Source organism: Aethalodelphis obliquidens, unplaced genomic scaffold (assembly GCF_003676395.1).
Source record: "Aethalodelphis obliquidens isolate GAN/ISIS:26980383/991018 unplaced genomic scaffold, ASM367639v1 scaffold4, whole genome shotgun sequence".
NCBI lineage: Eukaryota > Metazoa > Chordata > Mammalia > Artiodactyla > Delphinidae > Aethalodelphis > Aethalodelphis obliquidens.
In genome coordinates, this window is record NW_020837948.1 from 64,403,000 (window position 1) to 64,420,121 (window position 17,122).

The 17,122-nt window shown below is 39.4% G+C and overlaps 1 protein-coding gene across 1 annotated transcript in view; it reads right to left on the minus strand.

Moving 5' to 3' along the window:
• The window catches only part of LOC113617682 (microtubule-associated serine/threonine-protein kinase 4-like), a 201,455-nt gene that overhangs the window by 23,440 nt on the left and 160,893 nt on the right, over window positions 1-17,122 (minus strand). Inside the window, exon 2 of the mRNA XM_027101262.1 lies at window positions 5,450-5,603. Within this exon, the coding sequence (XP_026957063.1) occupies window positions 5,450-5,603 (154 nt within the window). The remainder of the gene's footprint in view (window positions 1-5,449; window positions 5,604-17,122) is intronic.

Genomic DNA, 17,122 nt, shown 5'->3' on the forward strand with positions numbered 1-17,122 from the left:
TTGAAGTAAAATTCATTCTGAAATGTGTTTTTTTGAATTTTCAGATGTTATCCCCAACAAGTAGGAAAAATCTCTCAAGTTTTTCCCCCAGATAGAATACAGCGATGCTAACAGTTTTAGAAGTTCTAATTTATACTGTCTACAAAGTTGATTTCCTATTATTGTGTGCAAGTGACACACATACAAAGATTCCTCTTTGTTTTACATTCCAAACAACCCAAATATGTTTTGAAAAACACAATTCTCTGCATAAGAAAAAGAAGTCTTCCTTCATTTTCTGCATGTTAGGACTACAACACACAAACATCGCAGCTGTGGAATGCAGGAGTAGGATTCAGCGCAATCATTTTTTTTTTAACATCTTTATTGGAGTATAATTGCTTTACAATGGTGTGTTAGTTTCTGCTTTATAGCAAAGTGAATCAGCTATACATATACACATATCCCCATATCTCCTAGGGCAATCATTTGCATATCAAGAAGCCAGGAGTCAAGATCCTGAGGTTCTGCCCTTCATTCTGCAGCTTCCTTGCTGTGAACTGTCAGGCACATTACCACTTAGGCCCAGATTTAAGAATCCGTATGATTTGAATAATGCTTCTGTTTCTCATCAGGGGGCTCCAAACCTCAGTCAATGTTTACACGATGCTTCTGGGAGCCTATTTAGCAAACTGCAGGCCATGAAGATATAAAACATCATCAGCTTCAAAAAAGAAAAAAAAAAAAATCCAGGCAGGGATGGGCATGGTGAACACTAGATCTGTTGTTTAAATGCCAGCCCTGCGTAAAAGGTACTGGTTGTTTTTTCCTCTGATCTAATCCTCTTAGTCATTCACAATTTTAGTTGAGGAAGAAAATGTCAAAAGTTCCATCAAGGGTTTCTGCATGGTAGAATTATGGGCTTACAGCTTTTTCCTTTATGGTGCTCTGTATTTTCTGAACTGTCCACATTGAACACATATTATTTTCTTTTCTTTTCTTTTTTTTTGCGGTACACGGGCCTCTCACTGTTGTGGCCTCTCTGCTGAGGAGCACAGGCTCCGGACGCGCAGGCCCAGCGGCCATGGCTCACGGGCCCAGCCGCTCCGCGGCATGTGGGATCTTCCCGGGCCGGGGCACGAACCCGTGTCCCCTGCATCGGCAGGCGGACTCTCAACCACTGCGCCACCAGGGAAGCTCCACATTACTTTCTTAATTGAAAAATTGGTAAATGTAAATATTTTCACTCTATAAGACTGTTTTTAAAGAGAGACGAAAGCTAACTATGTCAGACTGAATTATTGGTGCCAATTCTTTGCTTCCCCCCGGGAGTGTTATAGATCTGCATCTCTGCCAAGGTATTATGGTGGGTGGAGCATGCCTCTGCCCGTTGATGCTGGGCTTGGCCATGTGACTTGCTTTGGCCAATGGAAAATTAGCAGACATGGTGCCAGCAGAGGCTTGAAACCTGCCTGTGCAGGTGGACGTGCACACGCTTGCTCCTGTCTCTTACCAGGAGAACATAATACCTTGGGTAGCTTCTGGCTCAAGAAGAGGAGAGACACATGGAGCAGATCTAGACCCAGACTGCATCCTAGAACCAATCACAGAAGAGCCCAGGCTAAATAACCCAAAACCCAGGTGACCTGCAGCCACAGGAGAAAAAAGGGAATATGTATTGTTGTCTGAAAGTGAAACTTTGTGGTTATGTAGTATTATTGTTGTCAACTGGTACACCACCTAATACCACAAAAAAACTCAGGGGCAAAAGTAACTCATGGATTGAATTGCAGGGTATAAAAAGGGCCATGTAGCAACCTTCACTTGCCCAATTATAAAGGGGACCAAGTCAACCATAATCCCAGTTTGAGAAAACTCTTTAGTAGACAGGAATTGTTTTCCTTCCTCTCATTAAATATATAATTATTTAATTACAATTATATTAAGTCCTATGAAAAGATGAGTCCATTCAACAATGAGATTTCACATTAAAAATATATTGTGAGTTTTCAATGTTAAAATGTATTTTTTCACAACATGATTTAATGTTTATAATTGTTTTCCACTTTATGTGTATAATATCTAGATTTTAGATAATATGTGATTTTAATTATTATAAGTGGTACTGCTCTAAACATAACTAAAGTTAATTCTCTACACATATTCACGACTATTTCCTTGTGATGAAATCTGAGGAACAGAATGGCTGGATTAAGGAATATGTAAATTTTAAAGTTTTTACTATGTCTTAATTGTCTAGTTTTAATTTACTTTTGTAATTAATGGACCAGGATCCATACAGATTGAGTCAGCCCCAGATATTAACTGAGCACAAATTTTCCAATTAATTGGAAAAAAAAAATTACTCGAACTAATCCTGCTGGAATATATTGAAAACCTATTGGGTACCAGCTGTGCTAGGCACAGTGTAGTGGCCACAAGTACAGACTGTGGAGCCACAACACCTGGGTTCAAATCTTGGCTCTGCTGTTTCTGAGCATCGTGATCTTGTGCAATTTACTCAACCTGTCTGTGCCTCAGTGTTCTCATCTGTAAAATGGGTATAAGAGTGCCTCCCTCCTAAGTGCACAGAGATGTTGTAAGGATTAAATAAGTCAATAAATGTAATTCCCTAAAAGCTGTGCCTGCCACATAGTAAAGTTTTCGTGTCGGCTGTCATTAGGGATGAATAGATGAAAAGGTCACAGACCTTCCTCTCAAAGACCTAAGAGTTTAGTGAAACTTATAAAGGCTAATTGGGTGGCAAAATTTTCAAAATATAAATTAAGCCTTCACATAGTCTTTGTTTCAAAGAAAACAGTAGAAAACTGCTAAAGGAAAACAAACCTTGGAATAAAACAAAGTTAAACAATAGGAAGGCGGCTGGTCTTTAAGTTACAGAAACTATCAGGCACAAACTTATGATGTCAAAACCAGTTTGACATAAGTTTAGCAACAAGGTCTATTCCAAGGGAAGATCATATGTGATTATTTACAGTTGCCTAAAACTAGTGGAAACCATGTTTCTTAATGATCAGAAATGATGCTTTCTTCTCTCTGCTCTAATACCTGATACTAGCACAGTGCCTGACACAAAGCAGAAACTCAATTGATAAGGGTTTCAAATTGATGTTCACAAGACCAAGTTACCCATAAACTGCAAATATCCTAAATTCAATTTGTTATGCACCAATACTAATAGCCACCATTACTGGGCTAACTGCTTTGTATGTGTTACTTCATTAAATCCTCAGCTAAGCTATGTAGAAGACCAACTAAGATTGTTTTCTTCATATTCCAAAATCACTTTCAAGCTACTGTTTTTCAAAACAGGCTGATGTTCAAGAGATTTTTTTAAAAAGCTCTCCTAAGGACTATTAAACATTTTTGAAAATTATCTGACCAAAAATTAATTAACTAAAATAATTTTATATCAAGCTAAATTGCAAAAGGTTAGCTAGAATTGCTAGAGCTGTTGAGATTTTGAAATGGGAATCAAGTTCAGCTTTTTTTTTTTTTTTTTTAAAGGTAAAGGCCAAATTTCATGTTTCTGGTCATATATCTGCATCAAGAGCTATACCTTTGCATTATTTTAAAGTTTTAAGTAAACTGATTTAGCAAAACTTGGAGCAACCATTACTCCCCGCCACCTATTGGTCAAAAATAGTTTAACCAAAGTAAGTAAATTCCCTAAGTGAAATTAGTAAGTAAGGGGTGAGCCTTTTAACCATTAAGATTTAATCTCCCCTGCTAAAAAACTAAAGGTTAGGCTAAATCTTGAGGATCTCCTACTTAAAAATGCAAATATTCTGCATTTATAGAAATGAAAGCAAAGAAAAATGTCCTAACAAGCATTAAAAGAACATCAGTAAAACTCAAGTGTGAACATTTGCCCTAATTTTAATGAAGTGCAGCAATTTTTTGATGAATTTTTTCCCCTTGGCCTAAAGTCAGCTTCACCCTACACCTCAGCAGTGTGCCACAGTGGGTCACATGTTCTAGACTCTGTGCTGATCATGGTACAGAAGCAGTTCTGCTCCCAGAAATTTCATCTCCAAAAAGTCAAAATCCATAATTCTCAAAAAAAATGAAGAACTCAAACTTGTTTTCCAGGTCATTTATGAACTGGCAGACAAGAGAAAACTTTATTGTTAAAAAACAATAAAGTTTCTTTAAAATATTTAGAGGAAAAAGCTCTTAGAATGAAAAAATAGAAATCTAACCTTTAGTGATTTACAATTAAGTTTAATAACATGAAAATTTATATGGGAAATTATTTTTTTAAAAAACATGCTTTAAGTTATTTTAATTTGGCTATCTTTCAAGCCAATAAAAGTTATCTGTAGATTTTCTAGATTTTAATTTTTTAATTAATTAAATTTTAACAACACAATTTAAAAATGGGTGAAAAATTTAAACAAGCACTTCACAAAAGGAGAAATATGAATGTCCAATGAGCACATGAAAAGATGTTTGACATCATTGAGTCATCAAGAAAATACAAATTAAAAACAGAAAGTGATACGACTACTAACCCATTTAAATGGCTAGAATTTAAAAAAACTGGCAATACCACAGATGGCCAACGATGCAGAGCAATTAGTTCATTCACCTGTTGCTGGTGGGAATGTAAAATGGTACCATTTTGGAAACAGTTTGGCGGTTTCTTACGAGGTTCAACATACACTACGGATACACCTAACAACATAGATGCATCTTAAAAACAAACTGAGCGAAAGAAGCCAGACACAAAAAAAGCATGCAATGTATGATTCCATTAGTATAAAATTCTTAAGATAAATCTAATCTATAGTGACGAACAGCAGCTCTGGGGTTGCCTGGGCCCAAAGAAGGGGCAAGGGAACATGTTATATCTTGACTTTGGTGGTAATTACACTGGGGTGTAAATTCGCTAAAACCCATCCACAGGTACACTTAGAATGGATACGTTTTATTTTATGTAAATTATACTTCAGTAAAGTTTACTAATATAATCCTCAATTTAATGGCTCTCTGAATTGGATTAGGTTGTACCAAATGGTCTGTGGAGGGGCAGGTACATTCTAAGGGGCTGATTTTCACACAGGGAACTCCACTGTCATTGGGGACACACTTCAGTTGTCCCCACCTATCCACGGGGATTGGTTTCAGGACTCTCACAGATGTTCAAGTCCCTTATATAAAATGGCACCGTATTTGTTTATCAACTATGCATGTACTCCCGGATACTTTAAGTCATCTTTAGATTACTCATAATACCTAATACAACGTAAATGCTGTGTAGCTAGCTGCCAGCAGAGGGCAAATTCAAGTTTTGCTTTAGGGAACTTTCCGGAATTTTTTTTTTTTTTTTAATATTTTCCATCTGTAGCCGGTTGAATCTGTGGATGTGGAACCCATGGATACAGAGGGCCAACTGTACTGTATAAATGTAACCCCCTCTCTTAAACAAGTCACCCATGCGACTCACCAGTCAGAGCACCCCCCAGGCTTCCCCGCCGCAGCTGTCTTCCATCCTCACTCAGCTGTCTTTTAAACTTCAGCGACTTTCCAGGGCCGGAAGCCACGTCTGGGTTGCTGCATTTCCGAAATGGCATGGGCGGAGGGGATAGTATGTGGTCAAGCTGCAGAGAGAAGGACAGCGACATCACTTCCTGGGGATGCTCTCAACCAGAATGAAAGACACCACACCCCTCCCCACCAGGCATACTTTCTTCCCTCTTTTCCTTCTCTAAATCCCTCTCTCCTAACACTGTTTTGAATTTGGCTGGTATAGAGACTTCAGGGTTCCACTGTTGGGTCTTCCATCTGAAAAAGTATCTGGCTTGCTGCAAAACCTCCACTGCTGTGTTTTTCAAGCAAATTAGTGGGTCATGGCGTATTAGTGGATCATGAAATCAAGTTTAGTAGATGGTGACCAGCAGAACAGAAATTATCAGAGTCCAATGAAGGAAGGAAAAGAATCATTTCATGAAATGGTTAAGTTACACATGTATGTGTGTGTATCCAGAGTCATTATGTAAAATATATCTTTCTGTGGGCCATGATCCTCCTAAAAAAAATGAAGAATATCGCTCTATAGATTCTACAGGGAATCCATAGATCACTTTAGTTGTTCACAAAAGAAAATTCACAAGCTTTCGGTGCTCACCAATATACGTAGGGAAGGGAACTTTCTAAGCACCACAGCCCTTCATGGAAATTAATATGTCCTGATACCACTTCATAGCTTTTTAAAAGAAAACCTGTCACAAGAGTCATAGAAACCAAAGTCACTTCAAAAGACAGCTTTCTACGAAAGAATCCCTTGTGTCACAACACTTATTTCAAGATCTGTCCTGCTTTCAGAAGAAAACCTCTCATACCTGAATAGGGCCCTATGTTTTAAAATGTTCTCCTTCAGGTAGGTGTATATGCATGTATATGTGTCTAGATAGTTATTAAAGACAAAAATATTAATGTGCACATGCATATACCCAGATAGTTGTTAAGAATAAAAATGAAGTACAAAAAATATTCATGGATATTCCAACTGCCACAGAAAAGAGCCAGCTTCATAGAAATTTAAAAACAAACAAGAGTTGGGTAACACTGCTCAAAGCCAGGCATTTTTAGGGATGCTTCACTGAGATTTGTTTTGTCTTCCTGGGTAGGAAGAAGGTCATCTGCTTATACCTGTCAGAATTTTTTCAGATTAAGACTCTCATGGGTGCATTTACAGGAAAAGAAAATTCATGGATGAAGTCATCTATGTGTCTGTCTATGCCATGCAGCATATTCAAAACCATGGCACAAAAAGAAATCTGACCTTGCCTATGAGTAACTCCTCTCAAGCCAGTTGAAATGAAATAGACTACGCTCACTCAGCTGTTACATGATGTCAACTCTCCCCCAAGCTCAGCTGTATTCATTAGTAACACAGAACAGCTGGATTTCAAGCACTTGTCAATCAGTACCATCTGAAATTCATTGCCAGTCAGTATTTTACTGTATTTCATTGCCACTTAGTAGTTTAGTGAGAGGTCCTCAACAAACTAGAGGCGCATCCACTCCAGGATCTGCCCTGATCAGCAGGGAAAAGGAATTGCAGATTGTACTTTTGGAAGTATTTGTTAGGGCTGCTGTTCATTACATCAGCGTCCTACTTAGAACGGCCTCCAAGAGCGAATTTCTGTCTAGTGTTAGACACTCTGCCCTTAAACCTTACAGACAATGAAATGTAGCAAGGGCACCTTGGACAGTAACACATCAGCTACTAGAAAACGCAGAACCCAGCCAGGGGTCCAAATGCAGTCAGTCCATTACACAACGCAGAGGTTAATTTTGCCTCCTTCTTAGCTCTATTTTTTGCCCCTTCTCCCCTTTTTTTTTTTTTTTCTTTTTTTTCCTGCCAATATTTTGGGGAAATTTTAAGGGAATTTGAAACAACAGAAAAGTTGTAAGATTAGTATAATAAAAACCACGTTCCCTTGACCAGTGGTGAATTGTTAACTTCCGCCCATGACTTTTACTCCTTGTCTCTCTCTCTCTCTCTCTCCCCCCCCCCCCCTCCCTCCCTCCCTCTCTCTCCCCCCCCCCCGCCCCCGCTTTCTCTTTGCCCTACCACCCCTATAGTGAGAGTTAGTTGCAGACATTGTGGATTTTTACCCCTCAATACTTTGGCCTGCCTCTTCAAATAACAAGGACACTGTCTTAAATTCTCCTGCCCTGTATTAAATGTATTCTTCTAAGATGTCTCAAATCTTCTGTTATCAAGGGAAGTATAAATACTAGGGAAAAAATAAAATATGTGGACTTAATATTAAAAATTTGCTTTTACAGCGAAAGAAAAACATGCAGCCACAAGGTGGCAATGTGTCATAGACATTCAACAAAATGCCCCATAATCGCTACTACTCGCATAAGTGCAACAAGAACCCCTCAGAATAACCAAGTGAGTTAGGGTCCATTTCAGTTAGTCATTTTCTCTTAATTACTAGTGGCAGCTGCATTAAATACAAATATTTATTGTTTAAGGTTCACCAACTTCTGCTACTTATTTTTCACCCGAAGTTAAATTTTTCAGCTTGTGGAATTATAATTAATTTCTCTGGGGAAGTTTGTTGTATTGCTAATTAACAGAGGGTGAAAAAAGTAAGCAGAGGAAAGAAGATAATTCCTAAGGAGGAATTATGTGATTTCCTTACATATTTCCAACAAAGCCATAAAAGACCTGAAACAAGTGTAGAAGAAAGAGAAGGAAGTCAAGGAGAAAGTGTAGGCAAATAAAAAAGAAAATCCATGTCATCACATATAGAGTCATGAGCTATTAGTCCATAAGCCAGAGTTTTTTAATCAGAATCACAACCCCAAGAGAGGAGTATTATTTTAAATCTGGCAAAATCGAGGCAGTGAACTGTGAGGGCTGCAAATGTTCCCAACACAATACAAGCAGAAAAACCCATAAGCATTGCGCCATGTTCCAGGATCCCATTTTCTTCCTCACATCAAAATCACACTCTCAACAGCGCTCTCTCTAAATATATCATTTTTCCAAATTTGCTGTGTTGTCAGTCGCTCTACTTTTCTTTCTACAGTTAGTCAGAGCTTCTCAAAATGGTCCACTACAGCCTTGCAATTTATTTTTCATTTTTTATCCTGATTCAAACACTCATGATCCCTTTAAAACATTTCATCAGACCCTGGAGCTTAAGGCAGACAGTCAACATATCACTTTGGACACTGCCCTCTGAATGATTTCAGTTTAATGTTTTCCAAGCTTTCCAAACTTCCAAAGTCTCCACACTACAAGGAATTCAACTAAAGACAGAGGTTGTCTTTACAACTTTCACTCATGTTCAAGGACATCTAAGCCTGCATTTGTCCTACTTGCTCTGAATACTTCTAATTTCCCTCACCAAGCAGTCAGTGAACTCCTGGAGAGCCAGACCCTACTCCCTTGTCATATACTCACCTAGCACACCGCTAGCCACAAAGTATCCTGGACTGAAACACATTCTCTGTACTTCATTCGCTGATGGCAAGCATTGATTTGTGGTAGACTAGCTTTCCTCAAAACTACCTACCTTTAGTTTTCTTAACCGCTTTTAGTTCCAATGGCCACAAAACAGTTAAGGTGCATTTGCATATTACTGAATTTGGAAGTCAGACAGACAGGGACCAAACTTAACTCTTACAGGTAAGCAACCTCTCTTGCTAGCAGTTTTTTTTTTTTAATTGAAGTATAGTTAATTTACAATGTTTCAGGTATAACAAAGTGATTCAGTTAAACACACACACATACATATATACACACACATGTATATGTATATATACACACAATCTTTATCAGATTCTGTCCCATTACATTATTGCAAGATATTGAATATAGTTCCCTGTGCTATACAGTATGTCCTTGTTGTTTACCTATTTTATATATAGTAGGATGTATTTGTTAATCCCAAATTCCTAATTTATCCCTCCTACCTCCTTTCCCCTTTGGTAAGTTTGTTTTCTATGTCAGTGAGTCTGTTTCTGTTTTGTAAGTAACTTCATTTGTATCATTTTTTAGATTCCATATATGATTGATATCATATGATAACTGCCTTTATCTGACTGACTTACTTCACTTAGTATGATAATCTCTAGGTCCATCCATGGCATTATTTCATTCTTTTTTATGGCTGAGTAACACTATTCCATTGTATATATGTACCACATCTTCTTTATCCATTCATCCGTCAATGGACACTTAGGTTGCTTCCATGTCTCGGCTATTGTAAATAGTGCTGCTGTGGACACTGGGGTGCGTGTATCTTTTCAAATTAGAGTTTTTGTCTTTTCCGTATATATGCCCAGGAGTGGGACTGCTGGATCATGATAACTCTATTTCTGTTTTTTGAGGAACCTCCATACTGTTCTCTATAGTGGCTACACTGACTTACATTCCCACCAACAGTGTAGGAGGGTTCCCTTTCCTCCACTCCCCCTACAGCATTTATTATTTATAGACCTTTTGATGATGGCCATTCTGACTGGTATGAGATGATACCTCATTGTAGTTTTGATTTGCATTTCAGTAATAATTTTGCTAGCAGTTTATCACAGGAAACATGTAAGCGTCCTAGAGAACAAACGGTGTACACAACTACTGTAAGTCTGATCCAGACTTGGGGAAAAGTTTCCAAAATTACCAGTCCTACAGAAATGCTCATCACCAGAAATCTATATCTATCTTCTATATTGATCATCGCCAACCATTGTTTGCTGTTTTACAACTATCAGGATGAGTAAAACAGAAGAGTCCACCACGATTACACTGTGGCTTCTGCCATCAGTTAATATGAATTAAAGCCAAATCATTTACAAGACTGGGTCTTATTCTGTTTAGTGTCTCTGCCATCACCACCACAACCACTACCACTGTCTCCAAACATGGACCATGTGTTTCTTCTATGGCTATATCCCACAGTTTCATCCATCTCTTTCTAAAAAGGCATATTATACCTTTCGATGAACACTGAACTTGCAGCCTTCTTAACTGACAGCTTTCTCCAGCCTCGTCTCCAGACAATTTCCTGCCCAAGCACACAAGTTCTCTCATTTACATGTTCACATAACCATTGTTATTTGGAAACTAAAGAGATTTTTCCAACTTCAGTAAATGGCAACTCCTTCTGTCTAGCTTCTCAAGTCACAAACCTTACACTTATTCTAAACTTCTCTTTCTTATTCTATAGCTGATCAGCAAATCCCCTAACTCAACCTCTAAAATATATCCAGAACCCAATCACTTCACCACTTTTACTGCTACCACTCCGGTCTCTGCCTTCCAGATCTCTCTTGAAATAGCCTCCCCAAGAGATCTCTTTGCTTCCATCCTACTTCTCAGCACAGCAGTCAGTGACCCTTCTAAAACATAAGCCAGAGGCTTACGATCCTCTGCTTGGAGTCCTCCCATGACTTCCTCTGCTTGGAGTCCTCCCATGACCTCCCCTTCACCCAGAACAAAATCCAAAGTCTTGACAATGCCCTACAAGGTCCTACCACCTCTACCCCCATTCCTCTGAACCCAGCTCCTACTACTCCACTCACTCCACTTCTGTCTGTTGCCTGACCTCAAAAGCCCCAGGCATCTCCCCACCACCCAGAACCTTAACACTGATTACTTCCTCTACCTGGGATACACTCCAGATATTAGCTACCATGTTTCCACCATCCTAAAGGTCTCTATTAAAAGGTTACTCTTTCGGGGGGGGGGGGGGGCTTTCTCTAATGGCCCTACGTAGAAGTGTTACTGAACACAAGTTTGTGTGCCCCATGTACAGTGAAGTCAAATAAACGGAAACATTGGCATTTGGAGCAGAGAAAGGTTTACTGCACGGCCAAGCAAGGAAAATGGGTGGCTCATGCTCAAAAAACCCAAACTCCCTGAAGGGTTTCAGCAAAGCATTCTTAAAGGCAAGGTGAGGGAGGGGTCTCCCAGGGTTTGTCATCAGCCCATGCACAATTCTCTGATTGGTTGATGGTAATCAATCCTTAGGTGCCAGAAGGTCTGGGGGCCTAGGAGCTCATGATCATCAAGCAGTTAATTTCTTCCATTTGGTGGTGGTTTTAGCATCTGAAAAACTCAGGAAATATACATCAGATACTACCATCTAGGTACTTCAGAGAGGAGCTAACGCAGAGGATATGGGGGACAATTCTGTCTTGGGAAGGTCCCATAGGGTCCTGCTTGGTTACAAAGGGTAGGCCCGTCACTTTTTTCCCTTTTCAATTTTTCTCCTTAGCATCTATCACTACAAACATGTTAGACCTTTTATATTTGTTTATTGTCCTTCTTCTCCCACTAGAATGTAAGTTACATGAAATTACATACTACTCTGTTTCATCCACCATTTGTCCACTGCTCTACTTAAAAGGCACCTTATAAATATTTGTTGAGAGAACAAATTGCAAATCTCTGGTATTTAGATTAAACAAAAAATAAAAAAACATACGCAACAAAGGATTCTGATTACTGGAAAAAAACAGGATCAACTTATAATATTAAATGTTACTCAAGGTAAAAATGCTAAAGGGAGTCTAGCATTTTGACAAAGTTGAACACTTCATATATGAAAAAGGCCCTTAGGTTAGAGCAAATGGCATCTTTTCAAAGAATCTTTTCTATATACAAACTAATATGCTAATTTTCGAACACTGCTACCTCTGAAGGTGATTCCTAAATAATGAATTTTTCGACCTTTTAAATCTATCCTAAGTAGCATAATCACTGTGTCTACCAGCTCCTCCTTTCAGTAATTCCTTATTCATTCCCAAGATGTGGCACCTGCATTTTAAAGACCCATCCAGAATGCATGTGCCCTAAGGCCAAAGTTCATTAGTTCAGAGGGATCACCTCATACATAATAGGGTCTGACAGTAAAGTCTTTTTTATGCTAAGAAAGAGAGAGAAAGAGATTGACTAGTAACTTAGGGTTATGAAGACACTGTTCACTTATTCTGTTTCTTGATTTTAAATATTCTAAGAAACCAAAGATATGAAAATAAATGAAGAATTGTAACACTGCATAGACTATGCTTGTAATCTTAATGAATTGCTCTATTGCCTCCATCCAGAAAGCAATCAAATTGGCAACCTGAAATGAGTTTATTGCAAAATTGGATTTCATTTACGTTTAAACCAAGTCCTATAAACAACATTTTGAAATTTGATAGGGTTCTATAGTTAAGACAGTCATTATTGTTTTCATACTAATTCCTCAGTGGCCAGGAATGCCAACACTTCCTATCTAATTAGGACATTTAACTCTTTCTATGCCTGTTTCCTCATCTGCAAAATGTCAGTAAGAATACTACCTATCTCTTGAGGTGGCTGTGAAGTTTAAAAGAATTCACATATGCGCTTAAAACAATACATAGAATACAGTATGTGTGCAATAAATATTAGCTGTGGTGGCTATTAACATCCCCATGTAGAAGTTACTTCATTCGGAAACATCTCTGTATGTGTACTTCATCATAAATGGTTTGCAAGGAAATTAAACTGATTATAGTTTTACTGAGCTGTCTTTTTTTTTTCTTCTTTATGGCTCAAATGAGAACTTGGTTTGAATGAACTGCTTTAAAATTATTTCAGGCCAAGACAAGAAATAACTAAAACATAAAAATAAATAAATAAATAAAATTATTTCAGGTTGTCATTCTTGTGCTGTGCTCTAGAGCACAGACTCCTGGGTCTTGATCATGGGGTTCTCAGCATGCATGAGGTGAGGGGCCTACTCCCAATGTGAATTCTCAGGCACAGAATCCCATTGTCATGCTACTTAACTCCTCTCTCGGAAGTACGGGCCTCAGAGGTGGTGAGGACGCAGAGGAAGGATGGATGAAAAGGGCCTGACACAGGGCTTGGCACATACAAGCACTAAGTAATAATGTTGATGGTAACTGTCATCACAGCTCAAGTCTCCCCTTGCCTTAGCCTGTTGACTCAAAGAATAGAGAGAAAATATTTAACATTCTCACCACTGCCTGAAGAATATACAACCTCCCTTCCCCCAGCATCCTAAGATCTTACTATAGATCGAATCAGACACCGAGAGAGCTACAATCTTGGACCATATTTTACTGGGGCCCATTGAACTGAATTTGCTGACATTCATATTGGACTATGCCACCCAGAATGCATGTTTCCATTTAATGATATTGTAAGAAGTAGCCCTCTATAAGTCCTGCCACTCTTCCATAAACATAAGGGCCTATATTGAACAGTATCCTCCTTGTCAAGACTCATCTCTATACAAATATTAAGCAGCTGGGAACCAGGTATTCTGGGCACAACAGTGGACAGAACAGACAAAAATCCTTGTCCACTAGGAGCTTCATTCCAGCTGGAGAGACAGAAACCTGGAGAAAATGCTGTCAGTTCTCTGCACTAGAAACAGCTCTGCTTCTGCTGGGTTATGGTCTTCTTTTATCCTGGGAAGCCCATGAACCATATAACTAATCATGTTCCTCTAATTCAGCCACTTGAAATCATAGGACAAAGCTTGCAGCCCATCACCAGCAAGTGTGGCCTGTCCAGTCTCCATCAAGACTTCATGGATCTGGTTGTAACCTGCAGTAACCTCACTGGATTTCACCTTACCCTCTGCTAGACTGAATGTTTGTGTCCCCACCGCAGATTTATATGTTGACCCTTAACCCCCCAAAATGATGGTATTTGGAGGTAAGACCTCTGGGAGGTGATTAGGTCATGAAGGCAGAGTCGTCATGAATGGGAAATCCCATAGAGCTCCTTTGCCCCTTCCACCACGTGAGAACATAGCTAGAAAAAAATCTGGCTATGAACCAGGAAACAGGCTCTCACCAGACACTGTACCTGCCAACGGCTTGATCTTGGACTTCCCAGCCTCCAGAACTATGAGAGATAAACTGTGCTTATAAGGCACCCACTCTACGGTATATTGTTACAGTGGTCTCAAGTAGTGGTAATCTTGTTGCCTGGGGGACGTTTGGCAATGTCTGGAACCATTTTTGGTTTGTCCAACATAAAGGGGGCAGGGCATGTGCTGGGATCTAGTGGCTAGAGACCAAGAGTGCTACTAAATATTCTGCAAAGCCCAGGACAGCCCCCAGCAGCAAAGAATTATCCAGCATACAACATCCATAATGTCACTGTTACGAAACTCTGCTCTATACTTGCTTTTCTTTTGTCTAACTGCACCTATTTTTAAGTTACTCATCTTGCTGAGTTATGTGTTACTGTAGGTCATCTTAAAACCTTTTGAGAACAAGAAGTGGGGGGCAAACGGAGAGCATAGATAGAATCTAAGCAAGAATTGTTCATGTCAACAAGATTTGTTAAGCAAACCATTTCCTGAGCCACATTAATTTACCCAACCTATTTAGCTGTTTATTGCATTTCACTGTCTCAATGAACATCCATGTTTTGAAAACTACATCAATAGAACATATTTAAACCAAAAGATGTACTAGATACCAATATCATTTTCCATCTTCAGTTTTGTAATTAATTCTTTGAATCACAAACTTCAATTAGCAATACACAAAGTGTTTCAGAAACATCCTAACATACATTAGTAGATCAAACTACAGTGGCATTCACCTAAACAGACCTGCACCACTAGTTTCATCTCTTAAGAGAATTGATTTTCTTTCTTCCTTCCTGAGAGAAATATGTAAATTAGCACTTTGATACCACAATCTCGCTTTTGTCTGTCAACTCAGCTTCAAGAAAGTTAATTCCTTTGCTTATGAACATGCCCCCGCCAATACACACACCGCCAGCTGTATCATCACAGTCCCAACGACAAAGCGCCGCACAGCAGGCGTTTAATTGTGATGTGTACATTAAGCATTAAATTCAATTGTCTGCAGATGAAAAAACAGAGCTAATGTTATATTACAGTATTTCGAAACATAGCACTTCTTAATTTAGAAACAATGACACTGGGGAAGCACAGGGAATATACTGATCTGACTTTGCATACATATCACCTATTTTCCTGTCACTTTAATATTCTAGATGTGTCTCTGACCTTTAGTTAGGGATCTGATCTCTGCCTGAAGTCGTTTACTTATCCGAAGACATTAAATTCCCCCGGCACCATCATGTCCCCATCAGCAACATAACTAAAGTTTCTGACCGCGGTTAACAAAGGAGGCAGAGAATATACTCCTTACCAGTCACTGTCCCTGCACTTAAAGTCAGAGGGGAAAATCTCCACGATGCCACAAAACTTGACATTCTGTGCCAGCTTCCCCCTCTGGTGGGGAGAGTGGACCCCCAGGCAGGTAGCAGTAGTAGTCCCATTTTACCAATGGGCAAACACATTGGGAAACATTAACCCCTCCAAAGTTATCAGCTCCACAGGAGGTACAAAAGGAATCAAGCCCAAGGTTCCTAACTCCAAAGCCCATGGTCCTTCCACTGTTCCAAACCGTGAGAGGGGCTCACAGCAGCAAAGCACATGAAGCCCTGGAAAGTTGATTTTAATTCCCTCTTTCATCCTCGGTCCTAGAAGGCTCCCCAGAGAAGGCTGGGTCTTACACTCTGGTGTCAACCAATCTGAATGATCTAGTTCAATCCTAACTGGCAGTCTACAGAAGCGGTTTCTAGGACTTCTTAGCTGAAATCCTCAAGTCAGAATTACAGAATCACAAAATCCAATCACCTGTAGTCTAATTTCCTGCCTTTCAGAAGACAGAGGCCCAGCCAAGTCAATCGCCCAGGTTTGCAAAGATAACCGCCTAGGTTTCTGGTGCGAGAATCCTGACCAGAACCCAGATTTCCAGACCTACAATCTGTTACCTTGCTCCCCTTACCTATTCCTGCAGCCCTGCTGGTATCCACCACTCTAGTATAATTGACTTGTAGGATTTTCTATGGGTTTTGTTCATAAATGCTTTATCAACCAAGACTTGTTTTAACAACTAGACATCGTGCTAAGGGCTGAAGACAAAAAAACAGAATGCACATAGTCATCTTCCTTAGGACACTTCTACCAGAGTGCAGGAGACAGACACAAAAGCACAACCATGAAACAACATGGCAAATGTAACAAAGGAGTTAGGTATGAGGGATTGTAGCGGCTTTGAGCAGAGTTGTGGTCCAGCACCTAGTTAATTTCCGGTCCTTACTGTATTGGCTAAGCCATGCGTTGTCACTTAATGCCTGAAACGCAGAAAGGAGTTAACTATCATTCACTCACACAGACTATGGTCTTCTCGGGGACCCTGAAGCCAGTGCCTGAAGGAACACAGAGTGGTGTGTAAACACTTGGTAATTTTCCTTCTAGCTTGGGCTTTTCAAGCTTTTCTTTAATGGGGTACAGAACAAAAATTATTTTCTAAACAAGTTGGTCTAAGTAGGACGTATGAGGAGAATCCTCTCTTTGTTGAGAAGCTGCTGTGCTAAGTACAGTAGAGGGGAAATACCTGAGTCCACAGGGTCTGAGGCTGAGAAGAACTATTTTGTGTTATGGCAGGAGGAAGGATTTGCTGTTGCTCCAGAGAAGGAAAGAGAAGGAACATGAAAAATGCGAAATAAGCACCGAAAGACAAGTGTTTTTTTCAACTAAATGAAAACCAACCATGGAGAATAATTGGCAGCTAAACCTTCTCTGAGAGGAGGTGTAGG